Source organism: Manis pentadactyla, chromosome 4, assembly GCF_030020395.1.
Source record: "Manis pentadactyla isolate mManPen7 chromosome 4, mManPen7.hap1, whole genome shotgun sequence".
NCBI lineage: Eukaryota > Metazoa > Chordata > Mammalia > Pholidota > Manidae > Manis > Manis pentadactyla.
Genome location: NC_080022.1, coordinates 154,935,877 through 154,952,042, shown reverse-complemented (window position 1 = coordinate 154,952,042; position 16,166 = coordinate 154,935,877). Strand labels below are relative to the sequence as shown.

General features: G+C 32.8%; 3 protein-coding genes across 6 annotated transcripts in view; 2 read left to right on the top strand and 1 right to left on the bottom strand.

The window, feature by feature from the left end:
* LOC130683540 (protein phosphatase 1D-like) overlaps positions 1 to 16,166 on the bottom strand; it is a 223,398-nt gene that overhangs the window by 117,862 nt on the left and 89,370 nt on the right. The window lies entirely within an intron of this gene.
* LOC130683544 (serine/threonine-protein kinase TAO1-like) lies at positions 1,032 to 6,749 on the top strand. The gene is made up of 2 exons (XM_057501275.1): positions 1,032 to 1,275; positions 6,642 to 6,749. Exons 1-2 carry the CDS (start codon positions 1,144 to 1,146, stop codon positions 6,747 to 6,749), a joined length of 240 nt encoding a protein of 79 aa, XP_057357258.1. The 5' UTR covers positions 1,032 to 1,143.
* LOC130683543 (serine/threonine-protein kinase TAO3-like) lies at positions 11,265 to 15,950 on the top strand. The gene is made up of 3 exons (XM_057501274.1): positions 11,265 to 11,613; positions 12,903 to 13,016; positions 15,469 to 15,950. The coding sequence occupies exons 1-3, from the start codon at positions 11,594 to 11,596 to the stop codon at positions 15,599 to 15,601; spliced, it is 267 nt and encodes an 88-aa protein (XP_057357257.1). The 5' UTR covers positions 11,265 to 11,593; the 3' UTR covers positions 15,602 to 15,950.

Here is a 16,166-nt window from a genome sequence, read left to right as displayed (position 1 = left end):
CTGGCTAGAGCTTTATTTTCCCTTATGAGTTTAATGAAATCAATTTTGGAGTTTTTCATTTTAATTGGTAAATTTAAGGAGGTCATGATAACTAACATTTAATGTACTGCTTATTGTTCCTGAGTACTAGTCTATACTTAACATTTATTAACTCATTTAACCCTCACAGCTACTCTAGGAGGTAGGTTATTTCTTTCATTTTATAGATTTGGAAAATGAGGCGACCCAAATTCATAGCTGGTAAATCATTTTTGCCAGAATTCCTATCTAAGTAGTGTCATTCTAGAACCAGGTTCTGAAGCTTCTCATTTATGGCAGTCACTTTTAAAATTTGGTAATGTGATATAAAGGAACTGCTATCAGAACCACCAGGAATTCTGTAGTGTATCTTCTTATGTAAGGAAGCAGATTTGATAAGGCCATATTTTAATATGAATCAGGTTATGAAGGAAACAGTTATCTATGATATAATTCATTACTTTCTCGCATTTCATTTTCTTAGGAATGTCTGTGTTAAAGTTGATTAAACACTGCCATGTGGTATCTGAAAGGAAAAGAAATCTTACTGATTTAATTTAACAAATTAAACCTATTGTCTTATTTTCTTGCATTTGAAGGTCATTAATAGGTGGGAATCTTCCTGTTGTCAGAAACATATGGGTACATTTTGAGTTGTTGGGCATGTTTTTAATGGTCTTCCTACTATGTTTATCTCTTTTGCTGATGAGCTTATTGCATCAGAATTAGACAAATCTTTGAGTACTGATACAGAAAGCCTTCCAGGACGTAAAGATTTATCTAAGTTTTAGAAGTGTATGTGTAGTATGTACTTACATACTATGTATAGTGGGAATCTTTTTTTTTTTTAAAGCAGCGTAGGTGATTGTGATGATGAGCCGGGTTTAAGACTCCTGCCCTAATAGGCAACACTTCTTTTCAGTGAAGTTCCAGGTCTAAGATAATTTTATGTATGTAGCCAGAAAATGATGTTATACTAATTATTCTTAGCAACTTTTGCTTTTCCTTTTTTCTTTTCTTATTTCTCTACAATAGTTTATGCCAAAGTGGCTTCATTCATACGGATGAACCAAGGATTGCGCTAGCACTATACAATTAGAATCAGACAGCTGATTGGCCAGCAGGATGCTGTCAACTACCCCAACAGAGGGCCTGAAGGACCCTGAAATTGCAGAACTCTTCTTCAAAGAAGATCCAGAGAAGCTCTTCACAGATCTCAGAGAAGTTGGCCATGGAAGCTTTGGAGCAGTGTACTCTGTAAGTGTTAAAGGCTTAATGTCAGTGACCAGGGTTTATTTAATATCAGTCCTGGAAGAGTAAAAATCAGTAATACAAAGAGATATAGGCAATAGTCTATTTAATAGTCACTTGCATTAGGCGTATATGAAAAGACCATTTTATTTATGGAGCTTCTTAGATTATTGAAAAAATGGGAAAGATATTCTGCTTTAATTTCCATGTTGTTTACACTACTTTAGCAGTTTTATGACATACATTACAATTGAATCAAATATCGCAAAACACTGACTTACGTAAAGTCCCGTACACACATTTCATTATTATTCATTCATTATTTCTTCCTATTAAGATTGCTTTTTATTCCTCAGCAATAAGTTTTGTATAGATGTTTAATATTTTGGTAGTATTACAGATTTAGCTTTTTTAGTTTTAATGGGTACCTTAAGAATAAAACAACAATTTGAAATATTATTTCCTTAGAGAAAATGTGTTCCAAATTTGTAACAATTTGAACTTTTCATTTATTTCCCATTTGTAAATTAGAGGTAAAAATAAGGTAGTAGAAATTCCCTCTGTAATTTTCCTACCCAAGGACAGCTGCTATTAAAATTTATATAAACATCCTTCAGAAAATTTATGTGTACACATGCTTTATGTGTGTGTGTGTGATGTAGGTTATGTTTGTTTGATTTCTGAGTTGGACACAGAATAAGGGAAGAGACACTCAGAAAACAGGTATTTCATAAACCTTTTTTCTGTGTTATAGTTTTGTCTGAATGTACACTTCTCCCGTTGTTCTCCTTAATACTAATGTGGAGAAATATAGAATAATAAAGGAAAAAAATATGCAGACTCTTAGAAATGGGCCCAATAAGAGAACCCTGTTGAAAAAATCCCTGTCATGTAGTCCTTCAATATGTGTCAGTAGTGTTTTTTAATTGACTTACTTTATTAAGTACAATTTGTATACAGTAAATACAGATATATTAAATGTATAGGTCGATGAAATTAGACAAGTTATATGCCATACAACAACTATTCAAGATACAGAATGGTGATAGTGTGGGGACTAGAAAGAAGTACATAGAGGACAGAATGATAACTTGTTTTGCCTCTTTTGATAATAAATATTCTATATAGTAAAAAGTTAAAATTAAGTCATTATTATGGGGGGAGTCATGAAAAGGCAAGCAGGAACAATGAATCTAACTGTATTTGGGCTATAACCACATTGGAGTAAAAACCAAAACTAATACGAGTAACTTTCATACACAGTATTTTAACTTTATACCCTTTGTCTCCTTGGGAAGAGGAAACTGCAGGAAAATCTTGAACTCTTCTCAGTAAATTTGTTTCATATTGGTATGGGTGTGACAGTTCTGAAACTGTGTGTTTCAAGATTGAGCAGTGAGTAATTTTGATGTCACGTGGAGTCAGATCCTAACTGAAAGAATGATAGAAATAGGAAATTGGCAAAAGTAAGGAAGAACCATGTGGGACTAGATAGGTATTGGATAGGAATTTGTGGCATTAATATGAACTAATTGTATGACATATATATTTCCCAGCTCTCTCTTCTGTAAGATTCTAGTTGCATTGATATCCCAGTAGCAACAAGCACACTTAGCACTCAGATCTTGAATTCCTCACTACATGGATCAAGAGCTCTTGGAGTAATGGTTCATTCTATTGTGGGGACAGGGATCATTAAAGATAAGCTCTAGAATATCTTGTGCCAGAAGGTTAAAAAGTGCTTTAAAAAAAAAGGGCCCTTTCAAGAGGATGCTAGAACCAGCTTGAAGGTCCTCCCACTGGCCAGATCTAGAACAATTTGAGCATCAACATAAACATCTATTGATTATAACCCATTGAATAAAATAGGAATTCCTAATTTCCATGAGAGATGAAGGATGGATAGATAGTTGGAAAGGGAGGGCTTTTCTTTATAATAGAATGCTGACTGATACATGTGAAGGGAATGGTAGAGTTGGGAAAAACCAGCATTTTGAAGATTGCAGCAATCATTGCAAAGATTGTTTTGGGTAGAATCTTCAGTGGTTGCTAAACCTAGGGGGAAAGTTTGATGAGCAGGATATTTATATAGTTTAAAAGTATCTCTCCACGGATTGCTTGTTAGATACAAAGTAGGAAACAGGGGTTGTAAGTATATACATTGGAAAGAAACAGTCAAATACCTTGAGTGGGTGATGAAAATTAGTAACCAGTGATGAACAGACATTGTATGCGTCCAGATATGATACCCTGAAAAGGACACAATATAACTCATGTAGTATTTCAACCAGAGATGTGTAACCAGAATCCAATCTTGAAGAAGCTTCAGACAAACACAAATTTAATAAGGTAAGTACTGCTATGTAGTCTCAACAACTGCAAGTGTTATAAAAGATAAGGAAGGGTTGAGCAAATTGTTCCAGATTAGAGGAGATGAATAAAACATGATGAGTAAGCACACCCTGTAATCCTGAAGGGAGAGAGAAACATGACTGTGGACATTAAATATTTTTCTGCGGGTTTTTTTGTGTGCGTGTGATAGGCAAAAGTAATCTCATCTTAATCTGATTTAATTTTAATGTAATCATCATTACTAATGAGTTTGGATTTTAATAAATGACAGTGATTTTAACTTAGTGTTTTAAAGTAATACTAGATTTGCAGATTTTGCAATAATAGTAAAGAGTTTTATCCTATAAGCTTCACCCAAATGCTTTAAAGCTTACAAGTTTCATAACCACAGCACCTTTATCAAAACTAAGAAATCAACATTGATACACTGATACTATTAACTAAACTACATACTTTATTCAGATTTTCCCAGTCTTTATGCTCTTTTCTGTTCTGGAATCTACTCCAGGATACTACACTGCATTCAGTATACCCACTTTTGAACTTTATCTTGTGCTAATTAGAAAGGTAGCTCTTTAGCAAAACAATGAAATTGGACCCTTACCTCTTACCATATATGAACATTAAAATGTATCAAAGACCTAAATATAACAGTTACAAATATAAAACTCTTAGGGTAAAACTGCATGACCTTGGTTTTTTCAAAGGATTCTTAGTATGAACAAAAGAAAAACATAGGTATTGGATTTGATCAAAATGTAAAACTTCTATGCTTCAAAACAGTGCAAAGACAACCAACAGAATAGGAGAAATTATTTGAAATCATATGTCTGCTAAGGGACTTGTGTCTAGAATACATAAAGAACTCTTACAACTCAATAATGAAAAGGCAACCCAATTTTTAAATGTGCAAAGGATCTGAATTGACATTTCTCCAAAGACGTACAAATGGCCAAAAGGCACATGAAAAGATGCTCAACATTCAATTGTCACAAGTCTAGAAAAATTATACTAAGTGAAAGAAGCCAGTCACAAAAGACTGTGTATTATATGGTCCCAAAGTGTACAGAATGGGCAAATCTCCAGAGACACAGAAACTAGGTTAGTTGTTCCTTAGGGCTGAAGGGGTGAGGAAAAGGGATAGGAGAGTGATAGCTAAAGGGTGTGGGGTTTTGTTTCTTTCTTTTTTAATTGGGAAAAAATTTGAGGTAAGATACACACAATATAAAATTTACCATTTCAATCATTTTTAAATGAAACAATTTGGAGTTTCTTTTTGAGGTAATGAACATTCTAAAATTGTAGTTATCAGTAAATTGCATGTATCTGTCATATCAATCAGTATTGCCCTGTATCTGTCAGTGTACTAAAAGCTATTGAATTACACACATTCAAATGGGTGAAATGTGTGGTATGTAAATTGTATCTCATTAAAACTGTTAGAAAAGAATATAGCTGGTTAGACCTATTGACTAAAATCAAGGGGCTCACAAATAGATGAGTAGAGAACATTTTGGAAAAATAAATTCATATTCAAGATTTTATGCGGATAGATCCACCTCAGCCATTATGGTAAGTAGTGCACGTTTTCATTAACCAGTCTGCCAGTAATTGAAATTGGAATGTCATTAGTTGTTTCCAGGACCCACTTAAAAGAATATATATATATTTTAAGGAATTCTGTTTAGGTGTAATTGACATATGTGCTTGTCTAATTTTTTAACAGTTTTTTTGAGATTTAAATTCCATACTCTAAGTCCACCAATTTTAAGTGTGCATTGCATAGATTTTTAGTAAGTTAGAATTTTGTAGCTATCACCATAATCTAATTTTAAATTTAAAACATTTTATCTTTGGGAATTCATTAAAGACTGAATTGAAGATGAATTCTTCCACAGATGACTAGAGATTATTAACCCTTTTTACTGAACTCATTTGAAATATTTTGCAGCTATCCTCTTGTGCCTTCTTCATATATAATCTTTTTTTTAAACACGTAATGAGAATTTGGCTCTTGGTTTCTAAAGAGTTAACTTTCATGTTTCTGTTATGCTTTTATTTTTTTATCAAAATATCCAGAACAGTGGTAAATAGTAATTGTGGTAGCATTTTAGCTGTCTTGTCTTAATTCTACTTAATAGTTTATCATGTTGAGGAATTACCTTTCCCGTGTGGGTTTTCTAAGAGTTTGGTCTTCCCTGCATTGAATTCATTTGGAGTTGGGCCTTTTCTGCATTTTCAGCATTTATTGAGCATTTACATATATAAGTATATATTTTTCCCCTTTGATTTGTAAAAAATGTGGCAGATTCTGAAATGTTTTCCTGTATCAAAATTTTGCATTTCTGTGGTAATGTATTTTATCCAAATGAAATATTGTTTTCATGCCCTGTAATATTTAATTTTAAAATTTTATTTTGAGTTCCCTGGTCTAAATTTATAAGTCAAATTGGTACCTAAGTTTCTATTTTGTGCTGCTGGTGAGGGTTTAGTTGCTGGGTTAGACTGCCTCCATAAAATTAATGGGATAGCTTCCCTTTTTTCTCCCCTTTTATCCTGGGAAGTTCCCTGGTGAAACTTTTCCACTCACAACTATTTAAAGACGATTAGTATTCTTTTCTGTCTGTCACCACTGTTTTACTCAAATTTTCTTCTCTAGATCAATTTTAGTAGTTCTTTCCTAGAGAATTGTCCATTTCGTTGAAATTTTGAAGTTTACAGGCCTAGCATAGACTTGTATGTACTAGTCATTTTTTTGTTTACAGTTCTACTCAAATTTCTATATTTTCCCTCTCAACTAGCTCATTCAAAGATGAACATTCATTATTTTTATTTCTAAAGTACCAGCTCCTTGATAATTTGAAGTTTTTTGCTATCTATTTAGTTATTTTTTTAATGTTCTTTAAAAGCAGTTTTGATATCTTTTTTGACATGGTAGTTTATAAATGCTTTTATTCTCAGAGAAATGATTTCCCAGATTTAATCTGATAATTTTTACAATGCTCTTCTGTCTTTTTTAGGCACGAGATGTGCGCACCAATGAAGTGGTGGCTATCAAGAAATTATTTTATACTGGAATGCGGTCTACGAAGGTAGGTGAAATATATATGTTTGTATCGGCATGTTAAAGAAAGCCATACCATTTTAAATTGGGGATAGGTGGGAATTTTCTCAAAAAATGTTGAAAAATATACAAATATTAAGTGTATATCTCAGTGAATTTTCTTCCACAGACTCAGTGTGCTCATTTAAATTGTACCTAGAGCCGTAAACAACATTCCTGACATACCAGAAACCTCCCTACTGTGTCCCTTACTTTTAATTTTACTTTTAGATATGTGCTGCTGACACGAGTTTCATTTTTAAAATTGTTCTTTAGCAGTTTATTCTATAATAGAGGGATTATCATGTCTAAGAAAGTAAACTAGAATAAGGTACATTTGACAGTAAGTATACTGGATATAAATTTTTAATGGTAGAGAAATTATCTAATGGCTGTTTCAAATAATCAGCAGGCAGCATATATCTAGTCTGAAAAATAAGGCAGTGGGTAATAATCTGAAAAATAAAATTATTGATACTGTATTGCATGTACTTTTGTTCTTCAGTATTCTGATTAGTTCTTAATTGCATAAGTTTATAAAATGTCTACTTCCTAAGTGTTACCTGTTTCTTTAATTCTTCAAAAATTTAATTATTTTTAATTGTGGTAAAGTACACAAAACAAATTTACCATCTTAATCACTTTAAGTGTAAGTTCAGTGGCGTTAAGGACATTCACATTGCTGTGCAACCAACACCACCATCCATCTGCAGAACTCTTTCACTTTGCAAAAGTGACATTCTACCCCCATCAAACAATAACTCCTCATTCCCTCTCCCCGCAGCCCCTGGAAATCACCTTTCTACTTTCTGTCTCTCTGAATTTGACTCCTTTAGCTATCTCATGTAATTGAAATTATGCACTATTTGTCCTTTTGTGACGGCTTGTTTCACTTACTATAGTGCACTCAAAGTTCATCCATGTTGTTGTGTGTGCTTCTGACTGTGTGTGTGTGTCTGTGTAAAAACACCACATTTTGCCCATCCCTCATCTGTAAATGGACACTTCGTTGCTTCTACCCCTTGGTCATTGTGAATAATGCTGCTGTGAGCATAGGTACACAGATATTTCTTTTGAGTCCCTGCTTTTAATACTTCAGGGTATAGGCCCAGAGGTAGAATTGCTGGATCAGTCTTTAATTTTTAAGGTTTTGGTTTTGTATATTTCTGGAATCCCTATTTTATGGTAAATCTTGTTTTTTGTGATAATCACACTTATGGGTATGATAACACTGTTGTGATTGATCACTGTTCCATTATGTTGATACCTAAAAAAACTCTTAATAATTTCTAAAACCCCTTTAAAAGCTACATTTTTTACAAGTTTACTGTAATTTTATTTGCCATTCCATAGTATAATTTTACAACTAGCTTTCCTAGCCAACTTGTATTCGAGTCTGTTTAATTAGTCATGCCTAGAACAAAAAGTTTCACCTAGGGCAGCATCTTCTCCGTCTAATATTGTATCCTTCCTGGAAGTGTTTTTTACATTGAGGAACACAGGTTTTAGCTTTGTTTTGTTTTGTTTTGAGAGTTTGCCTCCCAGAGCATTCAAATTTGAAATGTAAAGCCCATAAAACACTTTCTAAACCTAGCATCTTCCAGTTTACACATTTTACACTGTGAATATCTTCTGCTCTATTTTGTTGAGGGCTTATGAAATAACATAGGAGATATAGGATCTTAAATTCAGTACAAAACATTTCTTAAAGTTCTGTATTCTAGTTCCCCTACCTTTAGAAATAGGATACAAGTGAGTGGTAAAGCTTGGAAAAGCTGAAACAAGAACAAAATACAGATTCCAAGTTCCCATTCCACATCTACTAAGCTTCTAGAGTCTCTGGGTATGGGCCCAAGTACCTGTATTTTCAGGGTTCCCTGATTGCTTCTTAGAAGTAACTATAGTTAGAATATAGCCTAAGTTTCTGAAGTTGTCATAGAGTAGCTTTAATTGCTGAAGGTTCATCTGTTATTTACTAGTAGGCATCAATGGGAAGGCTCTTCCTAAAATCCTGTAGGAAAATGTTTTCATGCTGCTTGGTTTTTCTGTGAACTTCCCTCTGTTATAACCTAAGTGTTCACTAGCATTTTAGAATATGTGCAAGGAATTTAGGTAATTACTTCATTTGAGTTTAAACAGCAGAAAAAACTTAACATTTGGTAGACATTATAAGCCAAAAACACAACAGCTGAACTTTAATGTATGTAAATTATGCCACAGTAAAGTTGCACAAAAGAAGGGAGAGGTTGAACTTTTGAAGAAAAACCACTAAATATAGTATATAGTTTTCAACAGGCTTGGTGTGCGGTTGTAAAATTTTGATAAGACTCATTGATAATAAATTTTATGAAAATAAAAATATGTCCTACCTGGAATGAATTTTATGTAATTGAGTTGTAAACTATATGGACGTAAGTTCTTTAAAATGTATTAGTTTGACATTTAAATATTACAAATGAAACAAAGTTGTATGTTCTTATTAACATTTTAATCTAATAATTACTTTTTTCACTTGTATAGCTTTCTAAGGAAAAGCAACTGTTCCTAATTATTTCCTTTATTCTTTTTTTCTCCCTACAGAAATGGCAGGACATTATTAAGGAAGTCAGGTTTCTACAAATATTAAAACATCCCAACATTATAGAAAACAAAGGCTGCTATTTAAGTGAGCACACAGCATGGGTAGGTATCTGCTCTCCCCTTGCTGTAATTTTAGTAGGTTTAGTTTATTAGTAATTTAAAAACGTCTCAAAATAGTTGTGTAAAGCCATGCACAAACACCTTGAAATGTCAGTTCATACCAAGAGAGGAGGAGCAGCTTTTCCTGGAACTCTTGGGCAGTAGGAGATAATAGAACTTTTCCCAGTTTACTTCAGAGATTCACCTGATCATTTCGTGCATGGGAAAATGTTCTGATGTATGTTAGCGGTATCATTCTTCAAATGCTTTATCAAACATTTGTTGAGAACAATCCTATCACTCAAGGATGAAAATCAGCATATATTTTTGACATAAATGTATTGTAAACTATTTAACCACAAGGATCTTGTGTGGAACGTCGGTGGTGAATCCTGAAGAAATCTGAACTGATTGTGATTCTTTGGCTGAATGATACTAAAGGTAGAAAATTGAGACATTTTATAGCAGAAAATGGAAATTAATTTTGCCCCATTGTTAAATCTAAGATAAGGTAGTAATCTTACAACAGTATAGGCATAGTAATTGTGTCTTTTTAAGAGGAAGGCTAAATTTTCTTTCAACCGGAATGACCTTTTATTTTTAATAAGCTATAGCTGATTATCATTTTAATATACTGAACTTAGATTTAGATTTGTAACATTTGGTTTAATTTATTGGTGATTGTACTCCTAAATTTGAGGCAGTGGTTAAAGAAAAAACAGTGGCCGACAAGGTAGACTGCCTCTCTGTCTTTCAGGTTTCTCCATCTGTAAAACAAGGATGATAATAGGGTCTACTTCCAAATGTGGTTATGAGGATTAAATTAGTTAATATATATAAAATACCTTGCACATAAGAGGTGCTCTGTGTTGGCTTTATAGGAAAGATTTAAACTGTAACCTTAATTTTGTATATATAGTACCAAAGGATAATTTTCTGCTTCCTAACAATACCAGTATTGCTACTATAGGTTAATATTAATAGAATATGTATATTCCTTTATAGCTTTAGTTAGTAATTATATGAAACACACATGTACAAGCAGTTCAATGTGGGCATTATAAAAGATTAATGTAGCATTGGCTTCACTTCATGTATGCATTTAACAAGTTCACAAAATGTGTAATTAAAGGTAATTGATAACTAGAGTTTGTTTCACTTCAAAGTATCTTCTCGATCTCCTTGGTGAATTTGTTTTATCTCATACAGAATCTTCTAGTTTTAATAGTGTATTTTAATGTTTTATCACTTTTTCCCATGTAGCTTGTAATGGAATACTGTATAGGATCTGTTTCAGATTTTCTGAAAGGTAAGTTTCCTTTATTTATTAAGAAAATAAAAGTATTAGTATAATAAAATGAGAATTTGTTCAGTAAGAGATTTTTAAAATAAAATGTTAAAACTCTTCAGGAAGAGTGAAAACCTTTGTCTTTTCTAGAGTCTCAGCATGGTGTGAACTGTCCTCATTAAATATTATGTTTTAGCATACAGATGAGTTTTCTTTCATTATGATTAAATAGGCATTTTTCTGCATTCTTTATCATTAAACTTGATTTGTTCCTTCTGTTCAGAATGAAGATATGTAGGAATATAAAAAGGGAAAGCTTCTCTTTCATTGCTTTTATAATCACAAAATAATTGTTAAATGTTGTTAACTTTGAGGAAAATTGCCTGTGAACTATAACAAATAGGCACAACTGCACACTTGTTATAAAGTTAAATTGCCTTGCTTTATTATCTTGGAAAGCAAAAAGTTCCTTTTTGCTAAATGTTAGTTTTTAAAAATTTCCCCATATATTAGGTATGTGTATATATTTTGTTAAATATAAATGTTCTATAGAATAATCATTTTCAAATGAATTCTTATTTTAAGTTCACAAAAAGCCATTACAAGAAATGGAAATAGCAGCAATTACACATGGTGCTCTCCAGGGATTAGCCTACTTACATTCTCATGAAATGATCCATAGGTAAGTACTTTAAAAATTATCATATATCAATAAGCAAATGGCTTATTGAATTTGTCAGACCTAGAATTTATTAATCCTGAAAGCTTTATTTGTTTTAGGTAAATAAAAGTATTCTGGAGTTTTACAAACTCATATTTTTTTTAGGTTATCCATGTCCTAAAAAGAATATACTAATTTATTTGATCTCTTTGTTGAGGATAATTTTTATCTTTTTCTACACATGCTGCCAGGCTGTCTGAAGTATGTGCACTTTATAGATTTGTGATAGAAATTTAATTACAAAATAATTTAATTTGTGAAGTAGAAAAGACGATTGGGATGATGTATTCTTACTTTTTTCATTTTACAGATGAAGAAATTGATGGCCCAATTGGTGACTAACTTCCCAAAGCTTACAAGCAAGATAGATTAGACTAGAACTAACCTAGATCTTTTGTCCTCCTGGTGACTCATAATGCCAGATTTGATTCCATGACAGAGACAAGTAAAAGTTACTTAAGACTCTATGCTTTTGAGTTAATCCTTGATAGTCCTTGATAGTGAATAGTAACTTAAAGATTAAACCATCATAAACAACATTTTTAGCATTGGTATTGGTTTTCCCTGTTTTTAGAAGAAAGCTAGCATTTTTTAAATTATCTATGTGAACCAGACAATACATAGTAAACTTATATAGTAGAGTCGTCGCAAAGTAATGGGTTATCAGTTTTGTAGATGAGAATACTAAGGTCCAAGAGAAATCCACATGCATAGTAAATAAGAGAACCGAAAGAGTTGGAAGTAAAACCTAAGGTCTTCTCAACTTCAAAGAACCTATCCATTTGTTAACAAAATGAAATGGAAGAAAATAGATTGACTTACTATTATATCCATTATAATACTATGTAGTATGAATTGACAAGTGCTTAGAAATTTATTTATTTTTGAATGTATGGTACCCATTGGCATACAAACACATTATAATTTTCTTAGTTCACTTGTACATTGTTGATTTAGAAAACAGCTTTAAAGTAAGTTTGGGATCATTGATATTACCTTATCCATGTGTTTCAGTTTTCATTTCATATTTAGGTAGGAGAACAATGCTAAAGTTTGGAATGATATGAGTAATTTAAAAAAAACAAATTTAGAGCATGAGGTTCTTTTTTTTTCCATTTTAATGTTAAGGGCATACTCTGAAATCTTACAGTTACGTAAGAATGTTCAGCTGAATTTTTAAAACCATTATTTGTACCAATAAACAGGAACTCAAATATAGAGTATGTGCTATTAATTACCTAATTTTTTCTTCTGTTTCTACTGCTATTTTATCTTCTCTTTTAGAAAATTGTTACTATATACTTACAGGAATTCTGTGTATTTCACTTCTTAATTTGGATCTTAATTCTCATTATCTCAACTGAGAGAGATTATCGAAGGCCTTAATTATTCTGATTTCTCCTTTCTATAAAATTTTATATGATTTTTATCATTTTCAGTATAATCTTATGAAGGAAAGACAAATAATTTTCTGTGTTCTCTAAACCCAGAGATATCAAAGCAGCAAATATCCTTCTGACAGAACAAGGCCAGGTGAAACTTGCTGACTTTGGATTGGCTTCCATGGTCTCTCCTGCCAGTTCTTTTGCGGGAACGCCGTATTGGTAAGAATAGTCCTGTCTGGTATTGATCCTCGTATCTGAAATAGGCAGTGTGTGGTTGTACTTTTTTCAGATGCTTTATCTTCTTTCTTGGAAATACAGTGCTGCTTTAGACATTACTCTAAGCACTATACTTAGTTTCAGATATAGATTTGGAGTGCTGCCCGTGTATCTCCTATTGTTTCATTTGTGCCCCCAATATTTCTTTCCTGTTATCATCTACATCATGTATTGGGTATAGGAGTGAAAACATTTAAATATTTAAAAGGGAGAAGAGAGAAGTGCTAAGTGGAAATTTTCTTTAGATTTATCTTTACTGTGTGTCAGTATCTCTGAATGAAAGTATCTGAAGACTGGTAGCTAACTACGAATTTTTAAAAAATTTTTTATTATGCAGAATTTCAAGTATACAGGGAAACAGGCAAAAATATAAGGAAGGCTCACACAGCGGTCAGCTCAGCCTAACAGCACTACCCCAGGGCCCAGCTGCCCTGTGTACTTGCTCCTCTTGCCCTCCCTCCACCTCCAGTTATTTGAAGCGAGTTCTAGACATCATCTAATTTTATTCATAAATAATTCCATATTAATGTCAGCAAGTCTGAAGGGAATAATTTTCCACATCTTCAACTTCCAAAGGTGTTTTCTCTCTGTATATGTTGAGAGGTGTCTTAGGTCTACTGCATCATCTTCTCCACTTACCTTTCAAATCTCCCAACTCCCATTTTGTTAAAGAAAGGCTTCTCACCCATCCTGAATAGTAGAATGATGCATTGTTCTGAGGATTAAAAGCCTCAAACCATCACCAGAGGGACAACTTGAGAATACATAACATCTAGAATATATAGCATCAGAAATATTGAAGAGTTAGGACACAAAGTTTTGGCAAGGGCCTTCTGCCTTCACAGTCATCTCTCTTCACTTCCTTTTACTCCTTGCTCTTTCTTTTCCCCAATTATCTTCCCTCCCATCTTCTTTTCTAGTGGATCATAAATTACCTCATTTATAACTGGGATAATTGCCATGAGGACACATTAACATGTTATTTACATTGAACAATGAAGTTTGGCATTTCCTGACAGAAAATAATTCTGATTTGAATGGTTGATATGACTGTGCAGACTGGGTTTGCTAATTAGGTTATTATACAGCAGTGTTTTTAATGAATTGAATGAGCTAGGTCCTCAGCTCCAAGTTGTAAATATCTGTAAAGCACATATACAAAACAATGTATATACATATGTGCGCATTATATCCTTTGCAACTAAGTTTATAAAATTTCGATACCAACTCAAAAATGTACAAGCAGATACATTTTTAAAATAAATTCATTGGAAGTAAGAAAATAAAACGTTTGAAGGCTACTGTTCTGTATGACCAAAACTTTCTTATGTTGAACCCTAGTTTAGATAGAATCCTCTTCCCCTGAATAAAAAAAGGATTCTTTGGAGAAATAATTCTTCTTAATGGTCCCCCTTTACAAATCAGTGATCAATATTTTATACTAGAAAGGAGCTAGAAAGTTGTGCATTAAAAACAAAACTACTTTTTTAACTTTGTTGAACTTACTGACTCCCCAAGCTTACTTCAACATCTTAGCACATTAGAAGCCCTCTATTATTGGCAATTGGAAGTTACATATGTATTAATTTGTATATAGTATATTAGGAACACAGCACTGTGTACATATTTACATGTTTTTACACAGAGGAACACACATACACCTGATGACAATCTTACTAAGCAGTCAGAAACTGTTCTAAATGTCTGTCTGTGCTTAATAACAAGTACAAAGGAAGTATAAGGTGAAGCATACCAGTGAGAACATTAGAGTCTAGCTGAAGATGTGAATTAGCATTTCATTTTATAACCAAGACGCTTATGAAGTTAATAATTGTATGATTTATTTAGTTATGAGTGGCTGTCCTAGCCACTTTTATCACAGAACACTACTCCTATTTGCAAAAAAGACTGATAAACTGCTTATTCGTTGTTGCTTATTGTAGCAGATATTTTCTCAGCTAAATGTAGTGAGCTTGTTTACTTCAAGGAAACGAGTGCCAGTGATAAAATGCCCTCTTTCAAGCAAAACTAAGACTTTTGTAATAAGATACTAAAACGAAAATGTTTGAGAATCACTAGCATAAAGCATATACAGTATTAGAATCTGCAAACTTGAATTGACGCAGAATACAACCCTGTTCTGGGGAATCTTTCCTCCAGGACGCTGTTACATGATCATGACAAATGGTGAGAATAAGTCTAGCACTGTATATGCAATGGTAAATATTTACCTCACAACCTGTAATGCATTTATTTCCCTTTACAAGAATTCTTATGTCCAGTTATGTCATCTGGAATTCACACAGGTATTCTCCATGTAGACCGTCATTACGTTTTTAAAGAATAGTATACTTTTCTTTTCTTATTTAACTTTAAGTGACATTATATGTTTTAGGATGGCCCCAGAAGTAATTTTAGCCAAGGTTGAAGAACAACAATATGGTACCGAAGCAGATGTATGGTCTCTTGGTATAACATGTATTGAACTAGGTAAGCATTGCTCTTTATTACTGTGTAGTAAGTTTTGATCAATGTTTTACCTCAATTTCTGTACAAAATTACAGATTTTTATTTTTATGTCAGTGTTTAAGGGGAGCAATACATCTATTAAAGTTGTCACTTTGGTTATTTGGCAATTTATATATACATATATTAGCTTAGGTGTATTAGATTTGCTGTATTAAATTAGGTCTAAAATAGTTTATAATGTGGTATTAATTTTGAGGTATCTGTGTCTAACATTTAATGAGTATTTGTTAAACACCGAGAATATGTCTATGGTTATAGATTTACCATGTATGAAGGGTCTCTAAAGCATTCATGAATTACTTACTGGTACTTAAGATACTTAATACTTTGTGTTAGGGATAAGGATTAGATTATCAGGCTGCATACCTTATTGTACAGTTTGGTTTTATGCACATATTTTATTCTGTTGCCTTAAGTGGAACTATGCTTAAGACAGTGGACCATCAAAACATTGCTAATACTCCCCTTGTAAGGGAGCCACGGTGGGTAATTGAACTGTCACTATAATTGAAGCTGATGGCCATCTTCTTGCTCTTGATTCCCTGCACCAGTCCACAGTGCCTT

Excerpts from the sequence above, each read along its gene's own strand:
- LOC130683543 (XM_057501274.1), top strand. The coding sequence starts at position 11,594 with ATGCTGCCAGGCTGTCTGAA. Across the intron at positions 11,614-12,902 it reads ATGCTGCCAGGCTGTCTGAA|AGATATCAAAGCAGCAAATA; the intron begins GTATGTGCACTT and ends CTCTAAACCCAG. Across the intron at positions 13,017-15,468 it reads TTTGCGGGAACGCCGTATTG|GATGGCCCCAGAAGTAATTT; the intron begins GTAAGAATAGTC and ends TATATGTTTTAG.
- LOC130683544 (XM_057501275.1), top strand. The coding sequence starts at position 1,144 with ATGCTGTCAACTACCCCAACAGAGGGCCTGAAGGACCCTGAAATTGCA. Across the intron at positions 1,276-6,641 it reads GCTTTGGAGCAGTGTACTCT|GCACGAGATGTGCGCACCAA; the intron begins GTAAGTGTTAAA and ends TGTCTTTTTTAG.